Source organism: Dendropsophus ebraccatus, chromosome 9, assembly GCF_027789765.1.
Source record: "Dendropsophus ebraccatus isolate aDenEbr1 chromosome 9, aDenEbr1.pat, whole genome shotgun sequence".
NCBI classification, from domain to species: domain Eukaryota; kingdom Metazoa; phylum Chordata; class Amphibia; order Anura; family Hylidae; genus Dendropsophus; species Dendropsophus ebraccatus.
The window spans coordinates 106,810,170-106,831,902 of NC_091462.1; the positions used below are offsets into that span (position 1 = coordinate 106,810,170).

Genomic DNA, 21,733 nt, shown 5'->3' on the forward strand with positions numbered 1-21,733 from the left:
GGACATGCACTACCACTATCACAACCCCTGTCCAATACATCAGGGTGCTGTCCCTCTACATCAGATAATCGTGCCTTGTAGCACCTGGAGAAGTGTCCCCCGCCTGTGGCAAAACTACAGCTCCCATCACACCCTAGCTCAGGCTAGGCCACTGCTGTTCCCCAACCAGTGTCTGTCTGTTAGGGGATACTGGGAGTTGTAACTCTGCAACAGCTGACATGATGGAAATCACTGATGCATTGCAGTGTTCCCTGACCTGTGAACTTTCTCAGCTGTCAGAGCATGATGGGTGTTATAGTCTTGCAACACCTGGAAAGGCACTAGTTTAGTACTCCATTCGCTGGGGCACTGAAACTGCTGCAAAACTACAACTCTCACACTACCTTGAGAGCCAGTCTTACCTATACTTGCAAACCCTAAGGCTTTCCATACACATTATGCAACAATTGCTCCCTATCCGGTCCATACACATGAATGTTCAGTTACTAAAATGGGGAGGGTGGAGTAAGCCGCTGCCAGGCACCTCTGGTGGCAGCTTATTTCTGGAGAACAAAAGGATTGATCATGTCCAACACTCAGCACAACTCTAACCCCCTACACATTGGTGGGCCAGTCCCGGGATCGGCCATCATTCCTGATCGCTCTCAGCGCGTGTTCAATGGCCTTGTTAGCTCTTCTTCCATGAACCCTTTAAGCACAAGAAAGAGATTATAAAATGCTCACAATTCACACAAACATTTTATTACAGGTTCCCTCTTCTTCTGCAGAAAATAAATACATGTGCATATTTTCTGTATGCTTTCCTATTAAAAAAAAAAAACGCATCACTACTGAGGACCCCGATCCCCCTCCCCCACTCCTTCAATGACACATTGCAGCAGTTCATCTGAACTTTTATGCTAAAATTTTTTTCTTTTTTTTTTTTTTGCTTCACCCCCTTGTGCTGCTCTGGGCGCCTGCAGTATATTGATCCACACATACTCCATTGCTCAGCAATGGTCCGCAGGCCCCTGCCTACAGCCTTGGGAGGGAACGACGGCCTAATATTCACCCCTCACTGCCTGCAGAAGAATATTTTACGGTCAAAAGCAGCGGTACTAGGTACACAAAACCGAAGCACAATGTGACCATACATACATATAGAAGCTAAGCTGGCTGTGATCGCTTACTACACAGTGGTGGAGACGCCATCAACTGGGTGGAAACTGATTGGTTTCAAGCTGATGCTGTGTCCCCAAACCTGCAGCCCCGGCCCTTCCCTGTGTACGTTGTAGGGTCCTTCAGCTGACTGATTTTTGCCTGGCCATAAACATATAGGAAACCTATAGAAACCTTCAGGGTTCGGAGGAGGATTGGGAGGTAAAGGTGCTATGCATTCATAAATAAAACACAGTTTTCAGTACAAAATTTTTGCCATACACGATCCCCGATAAATAGGGGGCTAAGCTCCAAAGAGCCAGTTGGATCTCAGTCAATATATATATATACCTTAAAAGTCCCTTTGGTTTGCAGAATCTGCAGACGTACATAATGCGCAGGACTCTTGTCGAATTAAAATAACAGAGACAAGCTAATAACCGGGCAAGATAAAGCATCGCCCCTTATAAAAAAATCAGATATAAAACCTCGAGAAAGCTAGGTGACAAACATGGCTGCCATCATGGCTCCCAATCTAGGGCGGTGAAAGGCATATCTGCCTAAGCTACGCCCTCCGTCACCATCAATGTATGACCAGGCCGACCATTCAGGGTCAGCAATCATAGTGGTCACTCCTAGACACAACTAAACAGAAAGGGGCGACTCAAAGAGTTTACTTGGGGACTTCTTAGATGTGGGGGTAAGTGCAGATATCCTCTAGTATTGCTGCTTTACTTGACTACCCCCCCTAGTGCATATAACAAAGGCAGTTTCTTTGTTTTTGTATCTTTTGTGTTGTGTGAAAATTTTGTTCACAAAAAAAAAAAAAATTTGCAAAAAAAAAAATATATATATTAACAAAAATGAAGACGTCATTGATTGTTGAACCTACAGGTAGACAGTCTGGAAAATATGTCTTTTTGTTGAAATCTTAAGGTAAGCGCTTATACGGCACAGAGAGACACTGTACAATTCCAGTTTTGGCCCTTGGTATAATTCCTAAAAAATATATATATATTTATATAGACAAAAAAACAGCAAAAGATTAATCATCCACTCCTATATTTCTGAAGAGGTAAGACATGGACTCTCCGTTGTGGATCCGGCGGATGGCTTCAGACAGGATCATGCTGATGTCCACAGTCTTGATTTTGGGGCACTGCAGCTTTTGGATTTCGTGGGGGATTGTGTTTGTGACGACTACCTGGAGGTGCGACAATGAGAATATGGTTAGGTAGGGTAGTCGTTCCATATAAAGATGCACACCCAGAGCTCAGCAGTCGTTCCCTAGGAAGCTGCACACCAGAGCTCAGAAGTCATTGCCTATAAAGCTGCATATTCACAGCTCAGAAGTCGTTGCCTAAATAGCTGCACACCCAGAGCTCAGCAGTCGTTACCTACAAAGCTGCACATTCACAGCTCAGCAGTCGTTCCATACGAATCTGCACACCCAGAGCTCAGCAGTCGTTGCCTATAAAGCTGTATATTCACAGCTCGGAAGTCATTGCCTAAATGGCTGCACACCCAGAGCTTAGCAGTCGTTCCCTAGGAAGCAGCACATTCACAGTTCAGCAGTTGTTGCCTATAAAGCTGCACATTCACAGCTCGGCAATCGTTCCTTAAAGAACTGCACATTCAGATTTCACCAGTCTTTCCCTATGAAGCTGCACACCCAGAGATCAGCAGCCGTTCCCTAGGAAGCTGCACACTCAGAGCTCAGCAGTTATTTCCTATGAAGCTGCACACCCAGAGCTCAGCAGTCTTTCCCTATGAAGCCGCACACTCACAGCTCAGCAGTCTTTCCCTATGAAGCTGCACACCCAGAGATCAGCAGCCGTTCCCTAGGAAGCTGCACACCCAGAGCTCAGCAGTTATTTCCTATGAAGCTGCACACTCACAGCTCAGCAGTCTTTCCCTATGAAGCTGCACACTCACAGCTCAGCAGTCTTTCCCTGTGCTCTCTCTACCCCTGCTTTCTCTTAATGCTACGGCCTTTGTTGCTTGCGCAACGACATGGCTGCAAAAACTGCAAGTTTTTAGCAAAATATATATCTGGCATTTTGCAGAGATTCATCTAAAAGGCTGAGGGGGAGGTTGTCAGCAAGCCAGGGAATACACAGCAGCAGGATCAGACTACACAGGGTTTGTCATTTCTAACCATGGAGACATACAGCTTTGCACAGGAGCTGCAGCTGCCAAATAACAAACCCATTATATATCAGTGCTATCCAAAATAACAAGCCTCAGATTTCTGATATCTCAAAGTTATTACAGTGATGACCTCTCACCTCGTCAATGGAGGACTCTTCTATTAACTGAGGAGCGTCTGAAGACAAGAGCCCATGAGTGGCCATGACAAAGATTTTGTAGGCTCCTCGTTCTTTCAGCGTTTCGGCTGCGGCTACAAAACTGTCTACGTCATCAATGATATCGTCCTGTGGAAAAGAAACGATTCTGGAGTCAAACACGTGTAAACTTAACATAACAGCAGAAGCCATGATGTCTACTGATCCGGCTTCTACACAAAGCTAATCTATCCTGCTGCCAAAGGAAGCGAAAGAAGGAGCCCCCTCTACTGGTCATGTGAAGCATTTTAGCTATTCGCATGATACGTAGGGTTGCTTACTTATCATGCGAGTGGCCAAAATGCAGCACAACATGTAAAGGCCTCTTCAACCTTAGTAGGATCTCCCATGGGTTTCCATCTATAGCTTTTAATAAAAAAAAAACAGGGATGCTACCAATGTACTTCAGCCATTTACATATATAACTATTGAGTGTTTGTACTTACTACAATGATGGCTATCCTTCCACCGACATCACCGACCACAGTAATAGGTGGCTTTTCTTTGGGGAACATCACTGCAACAAAAAACATAGAAATAAAACTTCTACTACGACCTGAAATATGCCTTTCTGTGGTTGTAACATATATGACATCTAATCACAATTGTCAATTCACTGCTGACAATTCCCCAATGCTGGATGTGGTTCTACGGATTTACAATTAAAAAGATGTTATTCTACATAACACCACCAGAGGGCGCTGTGGTGCAGTTATTTACAAGGAGCTTCCTGCAGGGGGCACCATAGCATACATCTAACCAATTGACTCAACATGAGCGAAAATGCTAAAGCTTGGGGAGTGTTCAGTGAGAATATCGGGTGACGCTTCAGTGGGCTAAGGTGATCTCCGGCACTCCTATAGAATTTCTATGCGTTTCCGTAGTCTATTATAGTCCATGCGATTACAGATGGGAACACAGGCAAGGGTTAAACGGGGCCTGTAATCCAGTTGTACAAGATCTTCTTCCCCCAGACCTCATGTCTCACCATTTCATACAGGCAGGAGGGGAAGGAAAGCCAAGTTGCAGAAACATTAATCCTTATTTGGAACCAAATCTTTCCAATCTGTTATTAGGATTACAGTGTAATCCCGCAGCTTCCAGAGGGGAGAACAAAAGGTTTCCTTATGACCAACCTGCAGCCTAATTCAGGCCGTATGGAGACTTGCTTCTTATACCTGGATCATGTATTGTACTCCACGGTGTGGTCAGACATGCAGGGGGTGATAGGACGCCGGGATCCTCACAGCCGTGTACACAGCAGACCGTATAAGATAAACCATAGTCATCCTTACATGACTCAGACGCAGAGGCACTCGCTGCATGAAAGATTCACGCTGTGGGTATTGTGCATTCATGTTTTATGGAGGAGGCAGGAGATGCAGCATCTCTTTGGTTTTTACCTTCTCAGTGCAGAGATCTCCCCATTACATGAGAGTCCATTTATCCGGCCACTACATCTCTCATGCTGCATCCTAGGCATGTATATGGATAACATAGGATGGTCCGCTCCTGGGACCCCCCCCCTCTACCAACCAGAAGGGAGAAGCCCCCTTACTATAGTGGGCTTGGTGTGTCCTATATCATCATTTTCATGCTGCCTGACCCATCAGGATGGTTAGCTTCTCCCCAACCCATCAGCCTATAGGACCCATCAGGAGGGTTAGCTTCTCCCTAACCCATCAGCCTATAGGACCCATCAGGATGGTTAGCTTCTCCCTAACCCATCAGCCTACAGGGCCCATCAGGATGGTTAGCTTCTCCCCAACCCATCAGCCTATAGGACCCATCAGGATGGTTAGCTTCTCCCCAACCCATCAGCCTATAGGACCCATCAGGAGGGTTAGCTTCTCCCCAACTCATCAGCCTATAGGACCCATCAGGATGGTTAGCTTCTCCCTAACCCATCAGCCTATAGGACCCATCAGGAGGGTTGGCTTCTCCCCAACCCATCAGCCTATAGGACCCATCAGTAGGGTTAGCTTCTCCCTAACCCATCAGCCTATAGGACCCATCAGGAGGGTTGGCTTCTCCCCAACCCATCAGCCTATAGGACCCATCAGTAGGGTTAGCTTCTCCCTAACCCATCAGCCTATAGGGCCCATCAGGAGGGTTAGCTTCTCCCTAACCCATCAGCCTATAGGGCCCATCAGGATGGTTAGCTTCTCCCTAACCCATCAGCCTATAGGGCCCATCAGGATGGTTAGCTTCTCCCTAACCCATCAGCCTATAGGACCCATCAGGATGTTTAGCTTCTCCCTAACCCATCAGCCTATAGGACCCATCAGGAGGGTTAGCTTCTCCCCAACCCATCAGCCTATAGGACCCATCAGGAGGGTTAGCTTCTCCCCAACCCATCAGCCTATAGGGCCCATCAGGAGGGTTAGCTTCTCCCCAACCCATCAGCCTATAGGACCCATCAGGAGGGTTAGCTTCTCCCCAACCCATCAGCCTTGAATGAGATCTTTCTCCCCATCTGGGTATAGGACAATAGCTATTTATCAAGACGAGCCGAGCCATGGTTCGGGCAGCATGAAAGTGATGTCAGGTTCCCTTTACATAGGTGTCAAATACACCCAGAGCACTAGGAAAACAATGGAAAAATCTCATTTGTCACCTAATATCAGTCAGGGATGGCATAATCTGTATTGCTGGAACAATTTAGGAGGTCACTATTTCTGGCAGGGGATGAGGTTCACTCCAAGCATCCAGCCCTGACCTATAGCCCCAGTGTGCTACCAGAGTCCTGGCACAAGACAGTATTCACACCGGCAGAGCTGTAATAAAAGGATTTACATATCTGTCAGGCTCCTCTCTTCAGGACTTGTAGTGAGGATTTAAGTAGGTCAGCGCAGGCCCTGTTTGAAGCAATTCTAGTGTAATAGGTGTGAACACGCTCTAGATGGCAGTGACAATAGTTTACTATACATAACATGGACAGAGAAGCAGCGGGGAGAATGGCTACATTACAGGATGTAGGCAATATACATTGTTCTGCCCTCAGACAGGACGGCCATTAAGGACGCAGTCTAATCACACATGACTGACTGTGATGTTCTGATTCTTCACCTTATATATGGCCATATTCCTTTATTGCTGTGTATTAAAGGACACCTATCGTTCTATGACATGTAAAAGACTTGTATCAGTCAGAACTTTGTTTAAATAATAGGAACCCTTTAAGGGCTGCCAGCGATTTACTTCAGAAAACCTATTAAAACTTATAAGGCAGACACGGGTGACTCTGTTAGAACCCCAGCCCTCATGGGTAAGAAGAAGCACCCTCTCTCTGTTAAATACATCATCTGTTATAGTCTTGATCTCCAAGAGATATCTCTGATCACGGCCACTATATCAGTCTTCATAGATTGCTGGGAAACCACAGCCAGGTCACTGTACTTGGCAGAGCAAACGCCATATACACAGCATTGTAGACCGGAGCACTCAAATGAAAGGTGGAAGCTGCCATACCAGAAAGGGCAATAAGGGGCTGAGGAGCACAGTGAAGGAGTGCTGCTGCCCCCCGTGCTCTGCTGGATTATGGTTCAGGCCAAGCCTTGGTGTCCCATCACTGTAACATCCTGGAAGACCCCTTTGAAGTGTCGCTGTCTTTTTTTTTTTTTTTGTTACAGAAATCAATAGTCCAGGTGATTTTAAGAAACTTTGTAATTGTTTTTTTTAGGCAAATCTGCCATTATCTGCATTCAAAAAGCCTTTCCCCAGGTCCCCCCCCCTCCCTCCTCTCTCTCATTCACTGCTCATTATCAGGAAATCTCGACTCTCTTACATCAGTCGGGCCCTGTGTAACCTATGGAGAGGGGAGGGGGGAGGAGGGAGATTAGGCACCAGCAGAGAACAAAGGATTACACAGCAGGACCTGTATGAAAGCCGGTATTCAGAGGTCAGAGAAGTCAGTGCTGACTTCAGAGGAGATAGCCTGGTGATGTAGCTGTAAATTAACTCTTTGTTGTCCTGTTTTGGTGCCTCATCTCCCTCCAACCCTCCCCTCTCCATAGAGAACAATTAGGGGGGGGGGGAGATTCAAACTGATAAAAATTTTCATGATAAAAATGAATTTTACGGCTAATAAACCCAATTACCGTATTTTCCGCCGTATAAGACGACCCCTGACTTTTAGGGTGTGTTCACACCTACAGAATCCGCAGCAGATTTGATGGTGCAGATTTGATGCAGTGTTCAGTTATTTAAATGAAATCTGCTGCGGGTCTGCTGCGGATCCGCAGCAGAAAATAAGTTGCGGATCCGGTAAGTGTGAACGTACCCTAAATCAGATTGTCAGGGGTTCGCCTTATACGCCGGAAAATGTTAACCCCTCCCTAACCGCAGTCCTGCTGCAGTCAGGCAGGGGTTAACTGCAGCTAAATTAATGAAAAAAACCAAACAGTTAACTCACCTGGGCCCGTTCCCGGCCACCGCGTGTCTTCTTCTCCTCTCCCAGCACAGCCAGTGTGACGTACACTGGCTGCGTCGGGGATGCCTGAAGCTCTCCCGAGCAGCCGAGCATCTCTTATTAGACGCTCGGCTGCTCGGGAGAGCTTCGGGCACCTGCGGCGCAGCCAGTGTACGTCACACTGGCTGCATCGGGAAAGCGAGCGGAGAAGAAGACATACGGTGGCAGGGAACGGGCCCGGGTGAGTTAACTGTTTGGTTTTTTTAAATGGTCGCCCCATACGGTGGGGATGCGGCCCATTTTTGAGCCCCCCCCCCACCGTATGGGGCGACCATACCCGACGTATAAGACGCCCCCCGACTTCTGACAAGATTTTTCAGGGTTAAAAGGTCATCTTACATGCTGGAAAATACGGTGCAAAGTTTCTTAAAATCGCCTGTACTATTAATTTCTGCAAAAAAAATAAAATAAAATTAAACGACAGTGACAAGTAAAACACAAAAAGTTTTATAAAAGGTATTCAGTGTGGATGGGAACACTAAGTATCTATACACTAAGCGCAAGCAGGTATAACAGGAATAGCTGAGATCTGTGATAATACCCTATAACTATGCCATGAATGGATATTGGTGGGAAAACATATCAGGAAATAATTTTATCCCCAACAGTCCTACAAGCATCTGTACTTTCCTCCCAGTGACTCCACGGTGCGGCTGTCCAGCTGCTGCAAGACTACAACTCCAATCATAACCTGACAGATGGGAATAATTGTAGTTTTGCCATGGCTGAAAAGCCCCAAGTGGGGAACCCTGCTGGCAGCCTTACAGGTAAGCTCTGCATACTTTTCTATGATTGGCCAATATGCTGGCTTAAAGGGGGTAGTCCACCCAAATTTTTTTTCTTTCAAATCAACTGGTGCCATAAAGTGCCAGAGATTTGTAATTCACTTCTATTAAAAAATCTTAAGTCTTTCAGTACTTATCAGCTGCTGTGTGTCCTGCAGGAAGTGGTGTTTTCTTTCCTGTCTGACCCAGTGCTCTCTGTTGCCTCCTCTGTCCATGTCAGGAACTGTCCAAAGCAGGAGCAAATCCCCATAGAAAACCTCTCCTGCTCTCCAGACTGGAAATAATACAACTTCCTGTTGGGCATACAGCAGCTGATAAGTACTGGAAGGCTTGAGATTTTTTAATAAAAGTAAATTACAAATCTCTGGCACTTCATGGCAACAGTTGTTTTGAAAGAAAAATTTTTTGGGGTGGACTACCCCTTTAAGAGGAATGCTACTTACTAGGAATCTCCAATGAGGGGTGAATGGCAGCGATGTTCTTCACAGCTGGCGGTGAATGTCTTCCATCTACCATATCAGATTCTGCATCCTGAGCTTCTCCATGAATAACGGCAATTCCTAGTCGTAACCTTTCTGCAAAAGACTGAGCTCTGCAGGGGGGAGAAACCAAGCAAATCATTATATACACACACAGGTATATATACAGGAGTATACAGCTAAAAAGATGACACTCTGAATGACACGAACACCAGTCTCATTCACGATGAATAACAAGCAGCAAGTGAAGTCACACAAAGATCTTCAATCCTCCATGCGGCTAATCCCCAGGTGGAGGCTTCTCCCATCAGCTTCCCTCTGATTAGCTTCTGACCATTCCAGTCTGCACCGCCACATAGTGGAGTAAGATGGTACTGCAAGCTGTGGGGAAGTGCATTCTGTTGCCTTGTAACGACATAATAACAGGAAACAGGAGGAGGATCTCACCTTTTTGCAGATGATGGTGATTTGGCTACAATAACGGCATTTCTGTAGTCAGGGATCTGTATATACAATTCAAAAGAATACAAATGTAGTTATTTCAGCATTTTTAAAAGACATTACCATGTGTCTTGCATGTTTACTAAGGACACCATGATGTTGAGATTCTTGTACATAAAAGCATTATAGTAACTATATTCTTGTATAGAGGGGACAGTATTATAGTTGTTATATTCTTGTATATAGGGAGCAGTATTATAGTAGTTATATTCCTGTATATAGGAGCAGTATTATAGTAGTTATATTCTTGTATATAGGAGGCAGTATTATAGTAGTTATGGCTCAGGGAAGAAACAGAGTGCTGCACATCACACCTATGGCTGATACTAGTGCCGCTTGGCTAAATATAAAACACATCAGAATTTTGTGTATGAATTGATCAAGCCATACTGCCCCATGTACCTCGTGCCGGTATCTGATACACATGGGTCCCTACACTAAGTCCACACCGTGCCAGTCAGTGGCCACCAACCCCGCAGGCGTGCACAGCCAGGGAACGGGGGCCATGGGACGGCCCTGCGACCCCAATGCCACAGGACCAGACCCAAAAACACCACACCAGAACCCGGCCAGCACCGCCGGCGGAGAAGGTCGCCCCCAAGCAGCACAAGTCTGGATAAGGTATTGCGCTCACCATAGCTGCAGCAAACAGAATGGGAAAAAAACAGGAGGGATTAAAACCATGTGCACTCAGGTGTCTCCTGCTAATTGCGGTCATGTGGGTCTCACCAGGAGGAGTGCAAAACACGGAGAAAAGAGAGAAACAAAATGTGGCTCAGGGAAGAAACAGAGTGCTGCACCTCACACCTATGGCTGATACTAGTGCCCCTAGGCTAAATATAAAACACATCAGAATTTGGTGGGGCTTTTTGGGTCTGGTCCTGTGACATTGGGGTTGCAGGGCCGTTCCATGGCCTCCCTTCCCTGCACGTGCACGCTTTGCGGGGTTGGCGGTCGCTGACCGACACGGTGTGGAGTTAGCGTAGGGACCCGTGTGGACCAGAGGACCTGCGCGGTGGTACACGGGGCAATATGGTTTGATCAATTCATATACAGACACTCTGGTGTTGATTTTTAATATAGGTCTGGCGGCATTAGTATCAGCCATAGATGGGATGTGCAGCCGTTCCATTCTCTCCAGTTCGTGTTTTGCAATTCTCCCTCTCTGAACAGCTAGCACTCCTTTATAAGACCCACATGACCAAAATTAGCAGGATATGTCTGTGCTCACATGTCTGGACCCTATGTCTTCCCCATTCTGTGAGAGCAGCAATGGTAAGTGTAATACCATATCCATACTTGTGTCGTTTGGGGGCAGCCTTCCCCGCCGGTGGTGCTGGCTGGGTTTTGGTGGGGCTTTTTGGGTCTGGTCCTGTGACATTGGGGTTGCAGGGCCGTTCCATGGCCTCCCTTCCCTGCACGTGCACGCTTTGCGGGGTTGGCGGTCGCTGACCGACACGGTGTGGAGTTAGCGTAGGGACCCGTGTGGACAAGAGGACCTGCGCGGTGGTACACGGGGCAATATGGTTTGATCAATTCATATACAGACACTCTGGTGTTGATTTTTAATATAGGCCTGGCGGCATTAGTATCAGCCATAGATGGGATGTGCAGCCGTTCCATTCTCTCCAGTTCGTGTTTTGCAATTCTCCCTCTCTGAACAGCTAGCACTCCTTTATAAGACCCACATGACCAAAATTAGCAGGATATGTCTGTGCTCACATGTCTGGACCCTATGTCTTCCCCATTCTGTGAGAGCAGCAATGGTAAGTGTAATACCATATCCATACTTGTGTCGTTTGGGGGCAGCCTTCCCCGCCGGTGGTGCTGGCTGGGTTTTGGTGGGGCTTTTTGGGTCTGGTCCTGTGACATTGGGGTTGCAGGGCCGTTCCATGGCCTCCCTTCCCTGCACGTGCACGCTTTGCGGGGTTGGCGGTCGCTGACCGACACGGTGTGGAGTTAGCGTAGGGACCCGTGTGGACCAGAGGACCTGCGCGGTGGTACACGGGGCAATATGGTTTGATCAATTCATATACAGACACTCTGGTGTTGATTTTTAATATAGGCCTGGCGGCATTAGTATCAGCCATAGATGGGATGTGCAGCCGTTCCATTCTCTCCAGTTCGTATTATAGTAGTTATATTCTTGTATATAGGAGGCAGTATTATAGTAGTTATATTCTTGTATATAGGGGGCAGTATTATAGGAGTTATATTCTTGAATATAGAAGCAGTATTATAGTAGTTATATTCCTGTATATAGGGGGCAGTATTATAGTAGTTATATTCTTGTATATAGGGAGCAGTATTATAGTAGTTATATACTTGTCTATAGGAGCAGTATTATAGTAGTTATATTCCTGTATATAGGAGCAGTATTATAGTAGTTATGGTTCAGGGAAGAAACAGAGTGCTGCACCTCACACCTATGGCTGATACTAGTGCCCCTAGGCTAAAAAAAAAAAAAACACATCAGAATTTTGTGTATGAATTGATCAAGCCATACTGCCCCATGTACCATCGTGCAGGTATCTGATACACATGGGTCCCTACACTAAGTCCACACTGTGCCAGTCAGTGGCTACCAACCCCGCAGGCGTGCACCGTCAGGGAAAGGGGGCCATGGGACGGCCCTGCGACCCCCATCCCACAGGACCAGACCCAAAAACACCACACCAGAACCCGGCCAGCACCGCCGGCGGAGCAGGTCGCCCCCAAACAGCACAAGTCTAGATGAGGTATTGCACTCACCATAGCCGCTGCAGACAGAATGGGAAAAGACAGGAGGGATTAAAACCATGTGCACTCAGGTGTCTCCTGCTAATTGCGGTCATGTGGGTCTCACCAGGAGGAGTGCAAAACACGGAGAAAAGAGAGAAACAAAATACAGTTCAGGGAAGAAACAGAGTGCTGCACCTCACACCTATGGCTGATACTAGTGCCCCTAGGCTAAATAAAAAAACACATCAGAATTTTGTGTATGAATTGATCAAGCCACACTGCCCCATGTACCATTGTGCAGGTATCTGATACACATGGGTCCCTACACTAAGTCCACACCGTGCCAGTCAGTGGCTACCAACCCCGCAGGCGTGCACAGTCAGGGAACGGGGGCCATGGGACGGCCCTGCGACCCCCATGCAACAGGACCAGACCCAAAAACATCACACCAGAACCCGGCCAGCACCGCCGGCGGAGAAGGTCGCCCCCAAGCAGCACAAGTCTGGATGAGGTTTATAGTATTTATATTCTTGTATATAGGGAGCAGTATTATAGTAGTTATATTCTTTTATATAGGGGCAGTATTATAGTAGTTATATTCTTGTATATTGGAGCAGTATTATAGTATATTCTTGTATATTGGAGTAGTATTATAGTAGGTACAGTCTTGCATATAGGGGGCAGTATTATAATCTAATCTATATGGAGCAAAATAGTTGCCTTCTCTTTTCCAGTAAATTATGTACAGTACATTCCGCAGCAGGGAATAAAGAGCATTAAAAAAAAATCTCTTTTACATTACATGTCCAAATAATTTTCAGTAGGAATGATTTAGTCATATTAATGTTAATAAAGTCAGGAAAATCATATAAATTGGGCTAATTTTGTACTGTTGACAGGAAAATTGTAATGTTTAACCCTAAAGCAAACAGAAGGGTCACTCTCTTTACACAGCTGTGGTGCGTGGGGGAAAAAAAAAATAAAATAAAAATCAGAACCTATGCTCCTAAGTGCTACCTACACATCCCACCAGGGCCTCTGCCTACAGTAAATGAAATGCACGCTCATTGTTCAGCCGGTAACGTGATCAGAGCCTGACGTGCCAGCAAGAGCATTTAATATGCACGGCTTCCTATATCTGTGCTGTAATTACGCAGTGGAGAGATCGCCTGTCATCTCCACCAAGTGGGTAAAAAACGTGAACCTGTACAATGCACTTGCAGATCCGGATACCTAGCAATTATATAGGGTTCTGTTAAACTATGGCAGTGCAATGCAAAATGCCAGTCACAACCGACATTAACATCATGGTACAGAATGTGTGAAGACTATTCAGCCATTTCTGCTGGGAAGAAATTACTCACCGCAGTAATGACAGTCGCCATATGTCACCCAGCTTTCTCCATAGCCTGAATAGCAGCCTGAATAGCAGTTTCCTATTGCTCACTGTTCTGCTATTCTAATCAAACAGGTGAGCTCCGGATGAGGAATGTTACAAGTCAGGTTCTGATACTGAAGTGTTTCAGTGAATTTTGTAAATAAGGGACATACAAAAAGGTTTACCAGGACTTTTGGTTGATGGGTTAACCTAAGGATAGATCATCAAAATCTGATTGGGAGGGATCCAACACCCCTGCTGATCAACTGCAGCACAGAGAATGCAGACAGCTTCATACACTGTGTAGTGGCCATGCTGGAGAAGCCTTGGTCTAAGGGCCATATCAGATGTCTTGATATTTAGGAGCAAGTGAGTGCATATCTTGCTCCTCGTTCCCCGCTTGCTGTTTGTGCTATTACGCACACAGACATCGAGCACGGGGGCTTTGTAGTTTGAGGAAACTCAGGGAGCTGCGGGTAGCCCTTAGAGGATAGTGGCAGCCTGCTGCCGCTGCTCCTATTGCACAGGGCGACGGCCAGCAGACAGTGTATATCCTTGTAGTTTTTATTCAACCTGCTGAATGACAGTAATGCACAATGTCGGCTGATTGTTGTCCCCTAAGGACCCTATTCCACAGGAACGATAATCGGCCCCATTGGGCCGATTATCGCTTGGTGGAATAGAGGGAACGATCAGCCGATGATCGTGTCATCGGCTGATCGTTAATTTAGGGCCAGACCTAAAATCATCGTTCCCCCACCGCGCATCGCTACGGTGGAATAGTGGTGCGTGTCGGGCGACTGACAATTTGAGAAGCGCAGCACATTACCTGTCAGGGCTTCTCCTCCGCTCTGTCTTCCTCCCCGGGTCCCGCGCGCTCTAGCTTCAGAATGGCCTGTCAGCTGACGGAGCGCTCAGCTAATCACAGGCCGGGACCGCCGCGGCCTGTGATTGGCTGAGTGACCTGTCAGCTGACAGGCCATTCTGTAGAAAGAGTGCGCGGGACCCAGGGAGGAAGACAGAGCGGAGGAGAAGCCCTGACAGGTAATGTATGCTGCGGTAACGATGTCCCCGCAGCCTTCGCTCAACGATCATCGGGCCGTGGAATAGGCCCAATAAATGAGCGGCAATCTAGCAGATCGGCGCTTGTTTACATCCTTAATCGGGCCCCAAGTCTGTGATGTCTACTGCAACAATAAGTAGGCTCTGCCTACATGTGTGTGAACAGGTGCTGCAACTAGATCACCTGGTATCAGTACAAGGAATAGAACCTGGCGGCGGCACCAACCAGGTCGTTAAAAAAAAGAAAAAAAAAAAGAAAAAAGAGATTTGTTTATTGCTTGTACTATTACATTTCCTTTAAGGAACAAGGGAGACACAGACATGTCAAAAGTTTTCAGCAGTCAATACCTAGGTGTTCGGAACCACTTGGATCAGAGATTTTTGGGCAGAACGCCTCTACGTAGAAAAAGATGGTCAACTATGGTTTTCTAGTTAGTCAGGGCACGATGGGAGTTATAGTGTTGCTATAATTGGAGAGCCGCAAGTTGGTAACCAATACTATAGGCTTATATGGTTGAGTAGGTGTCCTAATGGCATTCTTCTGGCCATCCCTAACCCTGTGGTATAAATATATATTTTTTAATAAATGAATAGGTAATGTAGTGTAAAGTGTCCAGGACAGTGTCCCCTCACCTCTTCCTGGATGTACTGTAAGAGGAATGGCGACGCTCGTAGATTGTCCACAGGAATATTGAAGAAGCCCTGAATTTCCTTCTGATGCAGGTCCATGGTGATAAAGTGAGTTAGACCTTTGGGGAGAAGGAGAATATAAGCTTTGACTAACACTACATGACAGGAGATCAGATACAATCCCTCCTGAGTTATCAGTTGGCAGCTTGGATTCCTGCCTGGTGACTTGTTTGCTTAAACCAGATCTTAAGTTACATAAAGAGAGGCGGCCAAGTTTATACAGAGGATAGAGAGGCCGAATAAACACAAGCTAATGGATTTCTCTATAGAGAATGATGGAAGAAAAGAATTCCCACAGGCCTACTTATAAAGCCTCCAGACATGATGCTGGGGTGAGGTGTGTTACACGCATGAGGAAGCAACTGCAAAAGAGCAAAATTGTGTCAGTCTCCTAGAAAGCAGCAAGTGTCTGGGAGCGATCCATTAACTGTAAGAAGATCTGCCAAAACTTCCCCATAGACACTGAAGCTCAACGCTAAGATCTAAGAAGCTGTTTGTTGGGGTCCTCACATGTTACATGCGCTTAAGTTGCCTATGACTTGAAGGGAACACGGCAGTCACCTGGAGCATCACACTTACTGCATCACACTCTGGTTGTTGCAAAACTGCCATTCCCATTATGCCTGGAAAGCCTTAGCTTTGGCTTAGGGCATGGGTCTCCAAACTGCGGCCTTCCAGCTGTTGCAAAACTAAATTTCCCCTCATGTCTGGACAGCCAAAACTAAAGCTTTAGCTGTCCAGGCATGATGGTAGTTTCACAACAGCTGGAGGGCCGCAGTTCTGAGACCCATGGCTTAGGGTGTCAAAGCATGATGGGAATTGTAGTTCTGGATTCCTACTATATTCTGCATGAGGGCTACAAGTATATACCAAAACAAACAGGTCCTAAGACATTAAAGGGGTTATCCAGCGCTACAAAAACATGGCCACTCTCGTCTCCAGGTGTGGTTTGAAATTAAACACTATTCACTTTAATAGAACTGAAATGTTTTTCTAACGCTGGATAACCCCTTTAAACATGTCACATCATGAAAGACATGACGCATATTAATGTGGGGTCCTCTATAATACCTGAGAACAGGGGTACCTGGTCAGCCATTTTTAGCCCTATGGATATCTGTATTAAGTACCACCCCCTTTCTATGCTCCGCCCCCTCTTACCAGCCTTGCACATCATGGAGGCCAAAAGTTTGGAGACAATGGACCCTCTTTTCCTCATCTTGCACTGCTTGCTGTAAGGGAAGTAAGGGATGACGCCACTGATGGTCTTAGCACACGAGGTCCGGCACGCGTACACCATGATTAAAAGCTCCATGATTGTCGTGTTCACATCCCTGCAGACATGGCAGAGACCCAACAATGAATGCCACGGTTCACCAAGGTTACGTTATATCTCAGCAAAGATCCAGATGAAAGCATAAGAAGCGTGCATTCCTCCCATGGCTGCTATCCAACCAGGAATCTGTCCCATCACAGCTGCAAAGCCACATGCAACCCAGACAGGATACAGTTATCGTGGGAGAGACGCTCAATGTATACAGCATATATATTTACCAAGTGATATTCCCTCCTCCGGTATCAGGGTCCCCCCTGCTGCCTCATCATGGTTTCATCCATGGACACATGACAAGACACAAGGAAGGACCCAGGTATGGGCAGCACATGAGTGGAGTAGAATATATAGGGTAAGTATATTAGAACATGTTACATTGAACGTGCTGTGTAACCAGTGGGCACCATGAAAGGCTGTACATGGCGGCCATCACAGCTCAGGCACATAACTATAGAAGGCTATGTCTGTGCAGTAAAGATGAAATATAATCACGCGCCGTCTCCATGGAGTGAGCTCATTTCTGATCATCTTCACAATCCGCTCGGCCAAGTCTCTTGTGAAAATATTAACTCTTAAAGCCTCAGAGGAAAGTGTGAAGGAAGGCAGGAATATCCTCGGCTGCAAACACTTACTTGGAAACCGTCTGTATGATAAATACGTCTTTTCCTCGCACCGACTCTTGAATCTGAACGCGGGTCTCTGGGGATTTGAGAAGGGTGCAAAGAAAAAAAAAACCGATGAGTTCTGTATAAACATTTTGCACCAAGAAGTACTGGATAACCACCAAACAAAACTATCACTATGAAAAGTCACACGTTTCTGGAACTCTGGGTGAACTTTAATATTTGGTCTTCGTGACATTGCCATGTCGTGCGGCATCGCACCTAAGCTAGGCAGACATGGTGGCGTGACAGAACGTAAGTTGCACCACAAGCATATTTACCTTTATTAGTTGCCTTACCAGCAGTGTAACATGGAAATGCTTGTCACAGCCAGGGTCACTAAGCCTTAGCTTCACATATAAACTATATAGACTATATTTTTGATTTCTCTTAATAGCAGTCCACATCCTCTGCACAGACATAGAATACCAAGGCTTTCTGCAATACTCTGTCTCTATCAGATAGGTATGTGATTGATGGGGGTCCGACCACCACGCATAGGTGCCCCAAATGAATGGAGCACAATCTTGGCGGCACTCCATTTACTTAATATGGAACTGCCGGAAAGCACCGTACTCTAAGGGCCTTATTACACGGGACGATTATCATGCAAAAAATCGTTATATTCTTTGAATTTAAACGATAATCGTTCTGTGTAATTGCAGGCAATGATTGAAAAATCGTTCATGTGTCTTTGATCTTTGATTTAGACTTAAATCTAAAATTATCGCTAATTGTTTGCTGTAATTCCACATTCGTTCGCTGTAGTTCCACATTTGTTCACTAATCGTTCAGTGTAATTGCACATTGTTAATTGTTTTGCTGGGAACAGACGGAGTAAGGGTCCATTTACACAGAAAGATTATCTGACAGATTATCTGCCAAAGATCTGAAGCCAAAAGCAGGAATGGATTTGAAAAGAGGAGAAATCTCAGGCTTTCCTTTATGACCTGATCTCTGTTTATAGTCTGTTCCTGGCTTTGGCTTCAAATCTTTGGCAGATAATCTGTCAGATAATCTTTCTGTGTAAATGGACCCTAAACGATCATAGTAATGATCACAGTAATGATCGTAACTAACGACCATCGTTCTGTGTAATATGGTGAACGATTTCAGGTTAACGATAAACAATCTCGTTCGCGATCGTTGATCGTTAAAAATCGCTCTGTGTAATAGGACCCTAAGAACGAGTGAATGGAGTGGAGGCCGAGCATGATCTGAACATTTGCAGGACAAGGGACCAGTTAGTCAGTATTCCACAAATTGTAGGCAAGTTATACGTTTTAATCTTAGGATAATCCCTCTAAGTAATAAAATTCTTGTGTTCTGCAGCCATCGCTAGAGGAAGCTTACTGCAAACCGTTCATACATGTACATGTATGCAGTTACCACACCCTAGGTGCAGGTGGGGGGGGGGGGGGATCTATTAAGTTATCTTTTAACTCTATGGCTATGTTCACACAACGTATATTTTCGTAAAATCACGGCTGTGTTTATTACGAGAATATATGTTGCATTGCTGTTTACGGGATTCCAGCCGGAGCGTATACACATAGTATACGCTCCGGCTGGGATCCCTAGCCGCGCTGCAAACAACTGACATGTCGTAGCGGCCGTAGAAAGCCCTGTCAGTGCACACTATGGAGCGAGCGGCTCCATACTCTGTGGTCCGAAAGATCATCCGGCCAGGGACGATCTTTTCAGAGACCGGCCATTCCATGACCCGACCACGGAAAGTCCGGTCTCTTACAGCGTCTGCACATGGCCTATTACTACATTGGGGAGCTGTGTGTGAGAAATACTAAACTGCTATAAAGATAAATGAAGTCAGTGAAAGCAGAATGTAGAACTATACACTTGTCCAGCAAAAGAGCTAGTAGAAAAACAAGAAAAAAAAATCTTTGGCGGAGCGGAGATGAGTGCATCTCTGGCCCTGGAGGCGGCGCTATCAGGAAGGTCACAGGGCCGGAGACACAACTATTATCCACATACGTTTCCCCACACAGAAGAGATGAGGAGCGACGGGCTGGAGATTAATGTTCATTAACTGATGAGGACGGCCGTCAGCTTCATTACAGAAATTACAGATAACCCCCGGACAGCTGCTCGGCAGGTTACAGAGGGACACAGAGAGCAGCGATATTACAGATCAATTATATCCTGCTTAATGATTTCTAGATGTGTGACTCAGGTCTACTGTTGTGTGTACACAGCTCCTATGCAGAGCCATGAGCCTCCAGCCTGTGCATGTGTCACAGTGATAGGGAAGCAGATTAACGAGGGTAACATGACTACAGGAGGAGACTATACACTGTAGTCTGTAACTATGGAAACACACTGGTCTGCACTGGAGCTCTAAACAAATAGTATTTGCAAAGATACTTCATTATGTATAGCAACAGTGCGCTCCAGCGGCTGCAATACTACAACTCCTAAGAAGCCTGACGCTTCAGCTGTTGCAAGACTACAACTCCCAGCATTCCCAGAGAGCTGTCTGGCGCTCCATATGTTGCAAAACTACAACTTTGATCATGCCCTGATAGGAGCTGTAGTTTCAAAACAGCTGGAGCGCCACACTGGGCCAATGATAATGCAGCATATAATATTTTAGGATAATTCCAGGATAATGGCTGCAAGCAGTCATTAAGAGTCAGTGACAGGTACTGCTCCTGTCACCGACACCCTTAAACACAGAGATCTCTATAGATCACAGCAGCATGCTTGCGACTGCCTGTCTTTAGGGCCTGTTCACACTACAGAAAACAGGTGGAAATTCTGAGCGTACCCTCCACTTGCTGACTCCACTCGGAATCCTACCTGCTATCTGTTTCAATGGGATGCCTTCCGCTACTCTCCGCTCAAAGAATTGACAAGTCAATTCTTTAAGCAGAGGGGAACGAGGCATTCCAATGAAACAGATCACAGGCAGGATTCAGAGTGAAGTCTGTGGCTGGGGGTTCTGCCTATTTTCCGTAGTGTCACCTCCCACTCCTGGCACATTAATATGTTTGGGGCTGCTCACACCAAAGCCACCCTGCACACAGTAAAACCCCTTCACGTCAGGAACATAATCATACATTCCTACTGCACAGGACATCAGTAGTAGGAATGTATATAGCTGTATGGCTGACGAGAAGGAATTATCCAGCAATACAACTAAATTAAAAATTTTTTTTTATAAAGCTACTTTTTTGAAAAATCATCACCACCCCTGCCCTCAGGTTGTGTGTGGTATTACCATTTAGTTCAATTTACTTTAATGAAAGTGAGCTGCAAAGCCGGGCCCAAACGGAGGACAGGAGAGGCGATGTTACTAGAAGAAAATAATGTTTTTCTAAGCCTGGATAGCCCCTCAATCAGAATTCGTCTCATGCATGAAACACTGCTGGCGTAGAATATGTCCACAGCAAATGCTATCTGGTGTTCTCCACCTACCTGATGACTAAACAGTTAAAGGGGTTCTCCGGAGATTTATTTACCTACAGGAAGTGGTTTATTCCTTCTAGTATTACACAATGCTCTCTGCTGCCACCTCTGTCCATGTCAGGAACTGTCCAGAGCAGTAGCAAATCCCCATAAAAAAAAAAACAACTCTCCTGTTCTGGACAGTTCCTGACATGGAAAGAGGTGGCAGCAGAGAGCACTGTGTCAGACTGGAAAGAATACACCCCTTCCTGCAGGACATGCAGCACCTGATAAGTACTGGAAGACTAGAGATTTTTTAATTTAGTGTAAGTAAACTACAAATCTGTATACATTTCTGATACCAGTCGATTTAAAAACTATTTTTTCCCTGTGAAGTACCCCTGTAAAAGAAGTGCTTCACTGGACTGGCAAAAAAAAAAAATACTGCAAGATGTCTTTAAACCAGCATCAATGGCATGGAGAGGTGCCAGATTATCAGATGTGCTGAATGGCAGAAAAAACTTCAGGGGGTTCAATAGCCAGAAGACACACTGTTAAAGTGATTTTCCAATATATTGCTAGGACACAGTTCAATAAAGAAACAGTAGCAGCACTCACCGATGAAGATGCTGGGGCAGTTTTCTTTTATTTAACGCATGGACATACACTGGGTAGACGCTAGAAAGAAGCAGGTTACAAGCTCGTTTCGCGCGACTGCGCTTCAACAGACCGTTGGTCTGTTGAAGTGCAGTTGCGCGAAACGA

The 21,733-nt window shown here is 45.9% G+C and overlaps 1 protein-coding gene across 3 annotated transcripts in view; it reads right to left on the reverse strand.

Annotated features, from left to right (window-relative positions):
* Positions 1-719: 719 nt before the first annotated feature.
* The window catches only part of PRPSAP2 (phosphoribosyl pyrophosphate synthetase associated protein 2), a 36,319-nt gene continuing 15,305 nt past the window's right edge, over positions 720-21,733 (reverse strand). For all 3 annotated transcript variants that reach the window (XM_069984214.1, XM_069984215.1, XM_069984217.1), the window contains 8 exons: positions 17,535-17,601; positions 16,731-16,903; positions 15,513-15,628; positions 9,665-9,720; positions 9,182-9,330; positions 3,929-3,999; positions 3,426-3,572; positions 720-2,341 (listed from right to left, as the gene is read on the reverse strand). In XM_069984214.1, the coding sequence (XP_069840315.1) occupies positions 2,183-2,341; positions 3,426-3,572; positions 3,929-3,999; positions 9,182-9,330; positions 9,665-9,720; positions 15,513-15,628; positions 16,731-16,903; positions 17,535-17,601 (938 nt within the window). In that variant the 3' untranslated portion in view covers positions 720-2,182. The remainder of the gene's footprint in view (positions 2,342-3,425; positions 3,573-3,928; positions 4,000-9,181; positions 9,331-9,664; positions 9,721-15,512; positions 15,629-16,730; positions 16,904-17,534; positions 17,602-21,733) is intronic.